The following is a 15744-nucleotide window of genomic DNA, read 5'->3' as shown; positions in this document are numbered from 1 at the left end:
GCCTGTGTTTACACAACCTATTACCTGGCTGGGGTTAATGACCCCCTCCGCAACTGTAAGGACGCCCGCTAGGAGCGCGATTTTAGTCAGGCTTTCACCCCCTCTCAGGAGGATATATGTCTTTACCATTATGCCAAATTCCAACTCATCAGATGAAAAAAATAGCCTGTTGTAAAACCAATGGCATTACTTTTTGAAGGACTACCGTATAAAGTAGCGATTGTAATAACGTAACAAAATTGATAACAATCTTCGCTCTCTCGGTACAAAAGCCTTAGAAGTCATTCATTCTGCATATTCCGTTCCAGAATATGATACTGTATTTTGTCGATTAAAGTACCCATCCCAAATAAGTTCCACGTCGCTGGTTTGCAGCAAGTCACAGACAAGAACATGTCGTAAGCTCAAATAAATTATGTACCATTTTGAACATGAGCACTATCTAACCATTGCATGAGAAAATTGTAACCTTTCAAAAAGGGTGACATATTAGTCTCAGATGAATCAGCTTATGACTAGGTCACAATCCCAAAAACTCAAAGGCACATATACGAGGATGCTTCGTGTAGTCTACAACAGTCCAAGGTGGAAACATACTACAAACAAACAGTTGTATGGATCACTACCAAATTAAGTTCTCTACAAAAGGGAAGCTGCATCGACTGTGCCTTGTGGGTCATGTAGCTCGAGGCAATGAACCAGCTGGAAGACTCTTGTTTTGGTCCCCCGACACTAGGAGAAGGGTCGGTCGCCCAAGCACAACTCTTAAGAAACTCATTGAGGTCGAAACGGGGCTGAAAGGGCAAGGACTACTCTTTGCGATGAAGGACAAGCAGTTCTGGAGGACTAACTTCGTCTGCTCCACCTCACACGAGGATGAATGATGATGATGATGTTGTGAAACATCTTGATAGAAATGTAGTGTCATGCATGTCAGGTTGTTAAGAATGGAAAACCATGTATGACAAACTAGTTACATCTGGATTGCCCACTTTCAACATGGTGCAATTTAGATTTCGTGACAAACGAGGAACTAGAAATAGTTGCCTTTTTCCTGTCAAACTTCTTTGATTGTCAAAGTGCGTGTTATGAAACGTTTACTGGCGAAGCATTTTATAGCAACAACTACTTTGTTTTTGCACTCCACAACACAATATGCAGGGTACCTACTTCAAACTTTGGGCCATAGATATTGAGGTTTAATTTTTTAAAGTAGAAATATTGTTGCGTAGTTACCTTTTCTTCGACCGGTGCAATGACTAAGTGGCCAGAATTTTCATGTTGCCTTTTTGTCATACCAAAGACTTGAAAATGCTGTACATGCTGGTTTCTCTGCTTTGGCCCCTTTCCACTAGACGGTGATAGCGATGCTCTATCACTGCGACCTAAATAGGATATGTGTAACTTCAATTTCATACTGGGTATATCATACAGCATATAAAAGTGTGACTGAGAAGACAACAAAACACACAAAGTGTAAAAAGAATTGTTTCTTTTCTATACAATTCGTTGAGCGATCTGTAACATTTTAGGTCGCAGAGAGAGCGCCGTCCTAGTGGAAAGGGGGTATTGGCACTCAGCATTTGGAAAAGAGTTTTTCTGCACTTACCTCGTACTCTTACCCAGATCTCCGACATTGTGTGATGTCAAAAGAGGTAATTCAAAAATTGGGGCCTATTTGAGCCACAACAAAGACGGAACATCAAAAATATGAAAAAACTTTTGTCCTCAACTCTGCAAAGATGATTTAATATCGACTTTAAGTTGAAACATAGAAATTGTCTTCACAGGGAGTTCTAGAAATTGATGTAAATTGCTTCCCTTAAGTGTGCAAGCAAATTGCCCACTATTACAAGATGAATATTTTATGCTACAAAGTGTAGTAATTTTGCCGAAGTACTTTTTCCCTTTGTCAAAGACTTTGACCTCGTGACATCGGACACAATCGTTGACGTCAAGGGAAAACAGTAATGTTAAAAGGAGTTTGCATGAACACTAAAAACTGGAGCATTCACAATAGAACAACTTGTAAAGTAAAATGAATTTATTAGACGTAAACGTAACTCAGTGTTGATAAAAATTTGTCACAACAGATGGGCAAAATGGCTCTATGGAGCTGAAAAATCGGCTTCTGTCCTTCGCAAGCTCGGAAAAGAACTATGTTTTTCGTCTATTTCACTTGTCTTGGAGAATCTGATGGTAAATTTAAAGATCGTGACCAGCAGATGTAGAGTGTCTGTGGACAGTGAACCGTTTCCATCGCTACTGGTATCGAAGCCCCAAGTGCCAAGCCACGTTTAATTTGCGTGTGTGTGTGTGTGTTTGTGTGTGTTTGTGTGCGTTTCCAGATTTTTATAGTCAGCATAACTCAAGAACCTCTTGATGGATTACGATACTATTTGATATGTAGGTGTGCGTTGGGAAGACAAAGGTCAAGGTCGATTGTATGTTACCTTGGTACTGCTTTGACCTGGACATATTATGATATGGATTTTCAAAATCTTCAAAGGAGCATAACAGAACATAGGAACGACGATATTTATCACCTTCGCCAAGAAGTTTATGTTTTGGGTATCGTTTGTATGCATGTATGTATTTTGTATGTATGTAGAATAAGTGGTCCCCAAACTCTTGTTTCGTGATGTCCTACATGGACTATTTTACGTAACCGTACGTAGCCGGGCTGCTCGCATTTAGCATATGTGACTGACTATGTTATTGCCTGCATGAAATGCAGGATTACTCTCCACTTTCGTGTGCCCATGTGTTTTGATGCGTTTCTGGCGATATATCTCCAGAACGCAGCGTGCGGTTGCGTTGATAATTGATACATGGGTTGGTGGTGGTCGCCTGACGGCCAGGTTTGGGCCTCCTTGACTTTGAACACGGTACTGCAGGTTGACTTTTGCGTGCTTTGGGGGAATTTCGAACCTCTGCTTGGTTTTAATTGTTAACAGAAGTTTATGCATACAGAGGTGCATAAACAGTCTCCTTAGGAAGGTTTCTGCTGCTCCTCAGGGCTACAGCAAGTGGGGGCTGGCTACATAAGGGCCAGGTTACATTACCATCCTACAGTGGGCCATGCTATTTATGAAGAGTGGTGTGTCTGGTTTATGTTTTTGAATATTTGTCGTCAGTGAGACTTACGAACCTTTGTATTTATTGTTATTATAGAGTATTTGGATAGGTTTTGAAAAGATGAGGGTCAGAGTCAATGTTGGCCCTCACGTTGCTTGCTCTGGAATTTGAATGTAAATGTGTCATTTTTATAATTCATTATAAGATCTAATTCTGCCAAAGGAACAATCTTTCTGGTAGTGTGGGTACTATGTATTCCATAAGTTTGGTAGAGAAGACCATCATTTAGAATAGATTTGCAGCCATATTTGCATAATCAGCCATATTTGCATAATCACTCAGACAAGATAAAACAGGAAATTTACAAAAACCGAATATTTCATGCAGTTATGAGGTCTAGGAACTCTTGTTTCTACGTATTAACAGTTACCGGGAATTTGAAAGAAAAAGGGTGTGCGATGAATTTATGATAGTTATTAGAGTGTACTCAAAGTTGCATAAGTCTGATATTGTTAAAATGCGCTTTATTAGTCTGTGTCCTCACTACGATATCATCGTAAGAAATAAGTGATTTTTAAATGTTGCCACGACTTCAATAAAGCTTTTGCTACATAGGAGATATTTGCTGAATCACAAAACGTAATTATATTATCAGTAAAGATTACCAACACTAAGAATATGCTATTCATGCTTTTATTATTTTCCATCATGTTTTCCATTTGTTATAAATACACATACATTTGTCTATACAGTATACACACACATGCATATACATATATATCACCATCATCAAAACGTTTTACTTACAACATATAGAAACATGGAAGAATATGTCACACAAGAATGTGATCAAGAAGTTCATCGCCTCACCAAGAATGTGTTGCAGAACTCAAATTATAAACCATAATTAAAGGCATAACGACTTTCATGAATATGTACCCAAACCATGTCATTGTGCTCATTATTTTGCAGGCGAAACCTGATAAGGTAAGATGAGAGAGAAGACGTGTAAGAAAAATACATTTTTTGTCGTTTTGTAACATGGTAGGTTATTGAATTGCATACACTATATACAACACATAGTTGTTTTACTTAATGTTATAAATATAGCATGCAACGTTACAGATACATGTACGTCAGCTTAAATCTTCAAATTTATTTTATTATACATTGTTCTCTTCCAACAATAGAAAACACATTCACTTTATAAATCATATTTGTTACAAAACGGCATCCAGGCTATCATGACTTGGGCATCATCTCTCCGGGCCAACGAAGCTCTCTGCCGCCGTGCAATTCTTTCGTGACCCGGAAGAAGTTCTTAAACTCCTGTAGGGTGCGAAAGAGTAGCTTTAAAAAGCCGTAAGAGTTAAATTTGCCGCTTCATCGGCCCAGGATAGAGCCTTGCCAAGCCACAGTAGGCTGGCTACCAGGTTATACTTACGCACATTTGTATATCTTTACACATATTCAATCATTTAATGTCCTAATAATGAGGTTCGATCTGATACTCTTGCTTGACTCCTGTCGACTCTGATGTGAACTAAAGTGAGTTTATCTTCTTCAGAACCAGGTCCAGTTTACCCTCCAACTCCTGCAAGTGTTCGGCTGTATCCTGCTCTTCATAGGTCTCCTTATTTTCTGGAGTTGAAAAAAGTCTAATCAGTAAAATCTATACACAATTCAAATGATGTAAAAGAACAAAATTGAAGAAATCGATTATTCTGTGTTCCTAGAACATGCCATTCTTATAATCCAATCAACATAGCCAAAGGATTTTACTATTACACTATTGATAGACTTCTAGAACAGTGTTGTTTTGTACCTCTTGGACGCACGGATCTGGTCCCTATCCCGAAATACTGCAGGACCCTGTCCACCATAAACTCGCCCATGTCACTATCCCCGCCAGGACCGTTCGGGTTGTTCTTTGATGTAGCGAATTGTTCGTCCAGTATGCCCAGGAACATGTTGGCCAGGATCATCACCACCGCTATGACGAAACTACAAGAGAGCAAGTCCTATGTCACCCTTAATCTAAGGGCACAACCCGCCGTACGTGCAATTTGTCGGTACGTTTTTTTTTTTTTGGAGGCCACGTCCGCCACGTATTTTTGAAAACTTTCAGGGCAGGCGCGTCGCCCGTACTGACACGTACGGGGGGGGGCGAATCCGCAGGCCGATGGCACACAAAGTTTTGCCTGCACGTAAAGTTTATGGCGCGTCCGCGTGCTCCAAAATTCGACGGATTCCGTACGAGTTCGTACGGAGGCGGTACTTACCACTTACAGATCCCAAAAGATTGCCCACGTTTTGGCACGTAGACAGCACGTATTTGCACATACGGTGGGTTGTGCCCTAAGCTTTAACAAAATACCACTAGAAATGTGGGTTTACAATTGCAATGCAGAAGAAAAAAGACCTGACATCAGGATATTCCATTTTGAAAGAAATTACGTTCCTAACGTTAGCACCCTTGCTTATCTACTGTCAACGTATGAGCAAATACAAAATCAAGTACACGTGTAGCTTTTCAACGTTCCTTGGGGGGAAACACATAGTAACATCTAATAGACAATAGAATAGATATCAAATACCATTTATGCAAGCTCCTAATTGATGGAAAAGCAGAAGAACTTAGGAGTAACAAATGTATAAGATACTGTAACAAAATAAGTAAATCAAGTTGTAAGAGCGCAGTATCATGCATGCGAAACAAAGAGTACGCATGTGCGTCGACAGGAATTGTGGACGATATGTGTCAAAGGTAAAGGCCCCTGGGACATAAACAAAGCACGTCTGGACATTGCTAACCAAATCGAGAAATTGTCCGAGACGAGAACTGTTCACAAGTCAGGGGCTTTCACCTTTGACATATTACCCACAGGTCATTTCGACGCTCATGCTTACTAGTACTTAGAACGGCCTTATTACCACCTACCTCAGAAAATAAATGCGGAAAATGACGAGGTGGTCTGCGGACATGTCTTTGAAAGTCGTGTCTCCGAACATCATGACGAGCAAGGTTCGTGCGGAGGTCAGGATGTTGATGTAGCCGTCAGCCTCGCCTCCAAACAGCAGACCTCCCGATGTGCTGAAAGCTATAGGAGAGATGTGATCAGAGATACTGTTTCCTGTATTTGTTTACATTATGAACACATTCCGTCGAAACAAAGAAAAAATTAACATTCACTATCATTTTCGGAAAGACGAAGAAATGTGATGGGTATGAAGCTTCTGCCAAGTAGCACAGTCTAAATAAGTATTTCCTCATTCATTATGCTAACTCAAGTCCTAATTTGCATTATTACAATACCATTGCGTTTGCTTTCATCAAAGTTACCATCTCTAATCATCCATCCCTTCTTGATTTATCCTCTTTCAAAGAAAACGTCTCCTGCAGTTTCAATAAAGCTGCTGTAACTTACGTCCCATCTTCCCGACTACAGACACTATTAGTAAGTCAATCAGCGTGACCATACGCTGTCCAGAACAAGAGATACAAAACTTAACGTTTCGATGCAATACCATAACAAACCACAATAACATCCCCACCCCTCTCAATCTAATCAATCCGTGGTCGTATCAAGACAATCCATTCAGGCATTCTCAAATGTTCACAGACACATACAAACGTTGCCGAAAACTTCACCTCCTTGACGAATTTTCACTAAAAAAAAAGGTATACACGACAATGTACATACACAATCGTTGAACAGAAATGATGACTTTCTCCAATAGTTACTCACCTATGAAAACAACACAAAGCATGGAAAGGAATGCTGCGATCTTGTTGGTTGCTTTCCGAAGAGTATGGAAAAGGACACCGATAGCTCGGTTGAAGCTCAGTAACTGCAGGAATTGTAACGTCATGACGAAGACGAGAATTGCCAACACGGAAGCAAAGACGTCGGAGAAGGCAGCGATGATGCGAAAGCTGAGGTAACCGCCTGGCAAGTACAGAGTGAAGACATGTGTAACACGTTTGAGAAATCAGTTCCATGCAAAACATTGCAATGTGTGGCAGTGATAAGTGAAACACCATTGAAATATATCAAATCATACAATTCGACATGCGAAGGACATTAACACAGCTAATAACGAATGGAAACCATAAATTGATCAAGCACATAGGGTGATATCAGTTCTTTGTAAATAGACTCAATGCCTTGCTCAATGGATCCTGTACAATTGTCTTTGTCTTGTTTCTTCTAAAAGTAATGGTTAAGCTATTATCTCCAAGCAGGTCCTACAATGGCATAAGATAGTACCAAACTGGCCAAGGAGTGTAGACATCCAAGAGGTGTTCATTTGCCATGTATATGTAGCGAAACACACTCCTAAGCCGGCTAAGGGCCGCAAGGATGGTTGGATGTTCTCCATTGAATCTAGCCTATTGGATTTCAGAGCCCATCCTTCTCCTTCTATTACATTTCACTTTAGCAACCGAAGTCAGTTGTCCACATTTACAAGTCGGTTGAGTGAGCAAAGCCGTGTTAAGTGTTTGTCCCGAAGGCACAAGATCGGTAACAAGAAACGGGATAATAAGTTCTAGGCGAAATACCCTGCGCATGCAGTTACGCCACATGCTCTAGTCGTACCTTCAAGAGCCTTTAGCTGGCTGACGTAACTGCTACGCAGCCCCTCCTTCACAGAGAAAAGGACGATGGCTACGACACAGATGAGAAGCCGCAGAAATTCCAGACAGTTCCAGGGTTGACAGAAGTACGTCCTCCTCTGGTGGAACATTTTCTTCCCCTCTCGGAATAGCGACAAGACAAACAAAACCACAAATGTGATCTGTAAAATACAATAACAGGAAAAGTGTAAGGTTAAGGAAAGTATACAGTTCCAAAATTCATGAACATATTTACTCTTTATACAACTCTTTATACAAATGTCATCATCAGTTGTTATATGGTGTCCTACTTCAACGTAAATCATCTTTACAAATGTTCACTTAGCAGTTATTCAGTATCAGTAGTAGCAGTAGTAGTAGTAGTAGTAATAATAAGTAGTAAAAGAGTCATACAGTGTATATCACAGTAAGAACCCTGCTGAGTTTCAAGACCAATGCCATTTTCATTCAATTATATACTCGCGCATCACTTTTCGTCCGTTTCCAAAAAAACGTTTTTAACCATATTGTAAATCGTAAAATTACAAAGATGATAAAAAATTAGCAAATATATCAATATCAATATCATTATCATGCATCCTGAATTCACCGGAGAAGTACATATTTTTCTAGTATGCATTCATGACCTGCCCTCTATGACAGACGTGTAAGAGCAGACCCTGAGAGTCCATTGTAAGTATATAAGTACTCCCCCCCCCCCAAATTCGAAAACTGATACTGTCGCAGACTGCCAAAAGCTAAAGTCAAAGATGAAGATGTGAAGAAGCAAAAATTAAGAATATGTTGCTCGCCTAACCATAAACTGTGAATGTGTTTAGCCATTAAGTCAACCTTCCTGGTTATTTAGATTTGATAATGATGGCAAGTTTGTTCTTGGTCCAACATATTCCATTCACATCTGTTTTAGGGTACCCTGAGGATGTTGTCCTTATATCCAAATCAACGTAGCCTAATTACAAAAATAACATTGTCTGAACCGTCGATGAAGATTAGACATCCAGGTAATAAGATACGCCAAAAAAACAGTTACTCGAGCAACTGGATATGATTTGGGAAACGGTCAGATATTGTCTTACAATGTTTCCTATTGGTCCTCTAAAACTGCCTTAATTCATAGTTAGGGTATAGACCAGTTTCTTTCAGTTTACTTCAGTGTCACTGGCCAAAACTAGTGGATGCTAGTTGAAACGTCTGGTCGTTTCCAAAATCATCTCCAGTTGCTTGAGTAACTGCTTTTTGGCATTCTATGAACCTACCTGGAATCCTACCATCAGTTGTCCAGAGGTTCCAACGTAGGATGACAGCTTAAAGATGTGGATGTTCCGAGTTGGTGTAGTCCCTCGCCCGGCTACAAACTCGACCATCAACGTTATCACAGCAAAAAGATCGGCGTTGGCATTGTAGGCATTTATTTCGACCACAACAGCTTCAGTGAAGCCATCCAGCCATTCACGCTTTTGTAGACGTTCCATGACTGAGGCGGCTGGGTCAGGATCGTTGCCGATCTCAAACATATAAGCCCCATCGACGTAAGTCTTCACCTGTCCGAAGTAGGGAAGTGACTTCCCTTCTGTAAAATCCCAAGCCGTGTCATTTGTACAACGTCGTCGGCATCTTGTTGCATTGGCATCCGCCTCCGGCAGGGGTCGCCATCCAACGGCAAAATCTCCCTCCTCATGCTGTGCCATCGTGTAATCTAACTTGCACCTCGGAAATGTAGTGATGTTCGTTGTGCAGTCACCTGAGACGATGATAGAAACATAGTTGATGTCATTTCTATGAATTTTGAATAATCAATTGTACGGACAATTTGTATTTAATTCGTACAGGACCCCTGTAGACACATCACCATTTGACGTAACGTCTGTCATCCTCATACAATTTCTTCGTTGGAAAAAATTAGCCTTTATCCAACTCAATAACACCAGGGGACGGTACCGACTTCCGATGAACTTTGACCCAGTGCTGACGTCAGGTACGAAGAAAATCAAGTGTCAACAGTACTCGGGTCTGATACGGCTAAAGAAGACCGAGACATCCGGTTGAAAATTCAATCAATCATTCGAAAGTATCATTGTCTGATGTATAGCGGCTAGTAAAATTTCTTCTTGATCTGGAGAACAATTTTATTACCAACTCAGACAACTCAGACAAACTTCCATGCCAGTACCTAATTTTATCACGGAGGACACATTTTATTAAGAAGCTTGCATGGAATTTCAACAGCTTGCTCGGAAACTATTCATTTGTCTTGCGAAACTACAAGGTTATACCTGGTCGGCTCCGGAATTGCTTGAATGCGGCTGCTCCAACTCGGTAGGACTGGTCGTCCAGGAGCTTGCTACCGTTCTGGGTAAACAGGACCCCCAGCAGCTCGGTGTTGGACCAGGACCACAGCTTGTCGACGCTGTCAATCTGATTTCAGAAAATAATTTCATCGTGTTAGAACATAGAATATTAGACTTTTCTTTTGCACATCCGGATCCAGGAATGTCCCTCTCCTGCGTACGTTTCTTTCCTTTGCTTCTTTAGACTGAGAAGACATCAGGTGTATACGGTGGTTTAAGGAGGCTGTCTGGATAAGAAAGTCAACACCAGTGAACCTGGACGAGGGGGGATACAAATTTAGCCACGTTTGGGACGGTTTTCTCATCGCAAAAGCGGCAGCTACATCGGGCATATAGCGGCGAGAAGCGCTAGCGGAATTCCAGTCGAGGAAGATATCTGGTAGATATCGACACGTAAGCAGGTGAGGAACATTTCTTGTTGTGCAAAAGAAAAAACCCTCAATGTATTGTCAATCCAATGAGTACAAAACAAGTTAAACAATACATACAATATTTGATTGATGCACAGGTCGTAATGCATCTTTTTAAATTTTTTATTTGCACGCCAGCATTATTTTTGGGGTTCAGAGTATGTCATTGATATAATCGAATTAACATGGACTTATGTTAAATTATAACCCTTCTTCATGTACCTAAATTGAGGAAGTAAGAAACGATACCAGGAAGATTATCGAGAAAATCTATCTGTGCAAATGTTTATCAATTGAACTTCCAACGAAACACAAACTGCACAAAAGACTCAAGCTACCGACAAAAAGCTAATAATTTTGACCTACTTTTTTGAATGTTGGAAACCTCTGTTTTAGCGACTTGTGCATGTGAAAAGCACAAGACTCAAAAGACTCATACAACTAACAAACTAATTTGGCCCACGTATACCTTTTTAAAGGTTGGAAACCTCTGCTTTAGCGATTTGTGCATGTGATGCCCTACGGTTGCCGAGCTGCTGAAGGCCAGGTAGAACACAACCGCCACGACGAGAAAGTGCTTGAAGACGTCCCACAGGATTGTGCGCATCCGGGCTTCCTTCAGGCGCAGAGCGCGAGCTGCAGCAAGCTGCCTGTCGTCACTGGCGCGGCACGACACGGGCTTAGCGGGAGGCCTCACATCCTCTGGATATAGAACAAGAAAAAAAGTTGGGACATATCCAAATTTCAGAAATTGACCCGTTTACAGCACCACCCGAAACGTGGCGTCGGAAACTCGTGATCGAAGGAACTGAATAGAGACGGGTGGTGACATAGCTTATCTAAGCAGGGGAGTTAACAACTGGACTGCGCTAGTAATTACTTGTATAACTGCGTTACAATGCTGATCTGCCATGTAATATGGATTGATAACTTACCGGCGTCCATGGGTTTTGGTAGAAACTCCTCATCGCCATTCAAGGCATCAGCGTCCATCATCTCTGCCTTGCCGATCTTTTTGAAAATGAAAGCAATCAAGAGACCAAGCAGGAGAACCTGGAGAATTGATAAAGGATCAAAATAGATCAGGACAGCTGTTAAGACATTAAGAGATTTAAGACTGACTTTCGACCTGTGGTCTTTTCATTGAGAATCTATCATCACTTTCAACTTGTGTTCTTTTATTTATGATTTTTGAATTTTTATTCAATTGTCAAAAACAAACTTTAAAACTTGTTCTTATAAGAGATTGACATTACACAAAAAGATAAATACCTGTTCAGTCATTCATAAAAATCCACAACTATTTTGGCATTTGTGAAAATCAATTTTTTGCTAAAATTCTACCTTGCAAACTGAATATCACAAGAATGTCTGAGGAAGTACCTTAAGTGGTTGAACAATGAGAACCGATTGGAAGATGGAAAGAAGAATTGAAGTCAGCCACTCTCCAGACTTCTCCGCTCCCCATTCCATGCTGTAGAGGATGACGAAGAAGGCCGATCCTGTTGCAGACAGGAAGACCAGAACCCAGCCGATGTACACACACCAGTGGGGCAGGCCGGACTGTTTCCTCGTCTTATCATGCTGCCGTTTTATTCGATCGCGGTGTACCTTAATATGCAATGTTGTAAAAAATAACGTCTTGAAAATATCATGCAATTTGTTATAGTCCTATACATTTAAAGCTGAATGATAATGACATGATTTTGACTATTTGGAACGTCAAAACAAATAAACAATTATCAAAAAATCATAATACTTGCTTATCTAAAAGACTAACAGTATGAAGAATCCCGAGTCGCTTCTTATGTTCAGGGTCATAAATTTGTAGTTTTGTGCTTCAGGGGTGCCTTGGTATTCTTACGGAATTCATACTATTAAGAAACAAACGATCCTTCCGGAAATCATACAATCCTTACTAATTCAAAATAGCGGCCTCGGAACTTGCATTTCTTCCGACGATATTGACATTTTCCCATCCTTCTAAACCTCCATATGCACAAGTGCAAACTTATTAGCCGAAGAAAGGATATCAATCTGCAACAGAGCACGGCTTATTGGTGTGGCGGCGACAAATTAGTAAGGATCGTATAAATTCCGTAAGGATCGTATGATTTCCGTAAGGATCGTATTAATTTCGTAACGATAGTTTGTTTCTTAGTAGTAGATCGTATTAACTCCGTAAGGATCGTATGTTTCTTAGAATGTGGATTTCATGTTTTCCGTAAGGATCGTATGTTTCCGTAAGGACCGTATGAATACTTCGGCACCCCTGTCCTTGGACGACAGGCCGTAGTGAATAAACCCATTTACGGATGTTAGTAAGCCTGCGCATTTCTGAAGAGAAATGCACCTGATTTGTACATAGTGGTTCTTGTTTCGGCCATGTTTGATAAATTTCCATATATATATGACCTCTGTCGGTCAGTTTACACGATAATGTTCAAACGTGCAACGTGAACAGCGCGCACCCGTAGTCTGCAGTAGGGACTAAAGTTTAGAATTACATTCATAATTTTCACTTTGCACCCACCTTTGACGCACTAGATGGAATCTTATAAAGAGACCCGGTAGACGGGTGTTTGATCTTCACCGGGTTAGGCCGTGACTTTGTAAAGACGTAGACAATGACAAAGTTGACTGGAAACACGATAAGTGTGCTGACAGCACTGATCCACAACTGCGATGGGGTGAAGACAAAAGGGCCCAAACGGTACACCTGTGGGAAGAAAAGGTGTCAACATGCAGCTAAGAGTCAATTACAAATTACAGTCAACGAGAGGGGGTTTAATAGTATTTGTGACAAGTTTGAACTATTTTAGATAAGAGAATATGACAGTCACGAAAGTTATAAAATGTTACAACAATTTTGTAAACATGATACAACTTATTTATATATGATGGAAACACTGTAAAAGTTACTAAACAAATTCCTCTTATTCAATTCTATTCAATTTTTTTATCAACAATTCTAAAGCCCCCATAAAGGTAGGTTGCATTAGTTCATTGTTTCTCATTTTTTTAGATTTCACAGTAGGACACTGTTGGGTCTTTTGTGCCAAACCATCTACTCAGGCAGACATAATTCACTGTGTGCATTGGTTAAAAATTGTTCAAAATAATTACTTACCTCAGATGATTAAAAAGTGTTTTAAAAGGCAGCGAACACCAACATGATCATGTGTAATTCATTCTTAATGAATGGAAATTTAGACAGATTACTGATAAACATCACGTGGAGTCACCAAGACACCAACATTTTCAGAACTGTCTTTCAGACAAGAGATCAGGATAATGTTCTAAGCCACCCATTATTTGAGCAATGGGCTCATTGTCTGACCGTTTCCAAAATCATATCCAGTTGCTTGAGTTGCTTGAGCTTTTTGGAGTGATGTTCTTCTGACACTGACGTATTCACTGTTCGGTATACCATACACCATGTTTAGTCATCTGTTCGACCTTTTTGATAATTTCATAATGAATGCACTTTTTGCACATTTCATTTTTCGCACGCTCCTATCAGTTTTGGGGTGCCCACAAGATGTCTTCTGTATAATGAATCAACATGGCCTAGAATGCTTTTCAAGGACACCAACAGAGTGACCGTTTTAGTGAAATAGACCTTGATTGAATACGCACTTGTTGTCTGAGGCTGTCGTCTGTCCGATAGAACATGGCGTTGGTGATCATGGTGAGGAAGACCAGAGACAGGCAGCAGGAGGCCCTCTGGACACGGGTGAAGTGACTCCGGGTGGGACGGGAGGCTACCGAGAACCACAGGTGACCATCGCTGTTGGAGATACAGGGTGTTGGTTAGAATGACTTCATACACATTAAAATCACAATACAAATTAAATGAATGTTCTTGAATTGCCTATGTATATATCTGTTTGCTGCAGGCAGCATTAATTGCTACAGATTATTGAACATTATAATAGCTTTTTAATTACCTCCATGAAAAAATGGAGGTATAATTTTTATATGTCTGTGTGTGTGTGTGTGTGTGTGTGTGTGTGTCTGTGTGTGTGTGTGTGTCTGTCTGTCTGTGTATCCGCATATTTGTGGTCAGTATAACTTTATGAACCTCTTTATGGATTGTGATTACATTATGTAGGTGGATATGTGTTGGGAAGACAAAGATCAGGGTCGATTTTTGGCCCCCAGATGTGTGACCTTGGTACTGCACCAGAATCTTGATTTTTTTTTAAATGTTTTGACCTGCAGATGCTATGGTCATGATTTTTTGGTGGCAGACAGCTTATAATGTAAGCAAGGAGTGATGTATGTTTGGCCCCCTAGCAGCTTGCTCTGGAGCTGTAGGGGCATTCTGGTCACAATCTTCCAAAGAGAATAACGGAACATAGGAACGACAGATTCCCATGATATTTAGCATATGCGGGTATCTTTGGTAGAGATGTACATATTGAAGTGCAAATTGTGCAAATTTTGACATAATTTGCATAATTAATTAGGAAAGTCTATATTTAATGTGTTTCCATTATGGGACTCAAATACATGTGTAGTTTGTGGCAGGTGGAAGATTAGTAGATACAATTATGCAGATAAATCCCTAATTTGCATGATTAATATGAAAGTGTCATATTCTAAGTGCCAGTAGTAAATGATAAAATTGTAAAAATTGTGACCTGTGTAAAGTAGTTAAAGGTGTTTATAACCAGACATGAATTATACAGATGTGCAAGTTATTAGCATAATCAGAATCTCAAATGGAGGTATGAGGTCTCCGAACTCTTGTTATGCCTGCAGTGCTTTGTGTCAATTGGGAAATTATATATGCTATGGTTGAGATTGCGATCTGTCAGAATTAGTGTTTCTAAATTAAAGAAAGAGACGAAAATCTGGATCTCTTCCGTAGAGAGCTTTTTCCCTATATCCAAATCTAAAAAAAAAATGTCTACGTCATTTCAAATATAAAGGTTTTCAATGTGATGTTCATGACATTATGCGCAGCATGCACTGTTGCTTAAAGGAATAAGGTCGTTCACAATTCCCTTAACCCCTTACTATGTGCATGCGTAATAAAACACACCTCATATCATGACGGGTCTTTTCTTGAAAAATTGAGCTGAAATTGGTGAGTTCATCGCGTCCGGCTGCGCTCAGAAATCGGTCCACCCTCCCATCATCCTTCTCAACTGCCAACCAATGTTGACAGAAGAACACGTACCTATAACCATACGACATGATGTCATTACTTAGACACAATGGTCTAAAATGCTGTGTATTTGAGGCAAGAACGTCATGCAAT

The 15744-nt window shown here is 40.3% G+C and overlaps 1 protein-coding gene across 2 annotated transcripts in view; it reads right to left on the bottom strand.

The window, feature by feature from the left end:
* Positions 1-15654, bottom strand: part of LOC118418402 (polycystic kidney disease protein 1-like 2) — a 51034-nt gene extending 35380 nt beyond the window's left edge. Inside the window, exons 1-13 of one of the 2 annotated variants that reach the window (XM_035824298.1) lie at positions 15526-15654; positions 14115-14265; positions 13009-13194; positions 11859-12086; positions 11411-11528; positions 10945-11177; positions 9991-10132; positions 8974-9458; positions 7680-7878; positions 6828-7028; positions 6020-6179; positions 4904-5082; positions 4008-4719 (exon numbers count right to left, since the gene is read on the bottom strand). In XM_035824298.1, coding sequence (XP_035680191.1) covers positions 4622-4719; positions 4904-5082; positions 6020-6179; positions 6828-7028; positions 7680-7878; positions 8974-9458; positions 9991-10132; positions 10945-11177; positions 11411-11528; positions 11859-12086; positions 13009-13194; positions 14115-14265; positions 15526-15530 — 2385 coding nt within the window. In that variant the 5' untranslated portion in view covers positions 15531-15654 and the 3' untranslated portion in view covers positions 4008-4621. Of the gene's footprint in view, positions 1-4007; positions 4720-4903; positions 5083-6019; positions 6180-6827; positions 7029-7679; positions 7879-8973; positions 9459-9990; positions 10133-10944; positions 11178-11410; positions 11529-11858; positions 12087-13008; positions 13195-14114; positions 14266-15525 lie in introns of those variants that run through there. The other variant, XM_035824289.1, reaches the window with a different exon arrangement.
* Between the last annotated feature and the right edge of the window lie 90 nt (positions 15655-15744).

The sequence above is a fragment of the Branchiostoma floridae genome, chromosome 1 (genome assembly GCF_000003815.2).
Source record: "Branchiostoma floridae strain S238N-H82 chromosome 1, Bfl_VNyyK, whole genome shotgun sequence".
NCBI lineage: Eukaryota > Metazoa > Chordata > Leptocardii > Amphioxiformes > Branchiostomatidae > Branchiostoma > Branchiostoma floridae.
Note: the sequence above shows the minus strand (reverse complement) of the source record. Positions and strands in the feature narration are given on the sequence as shown.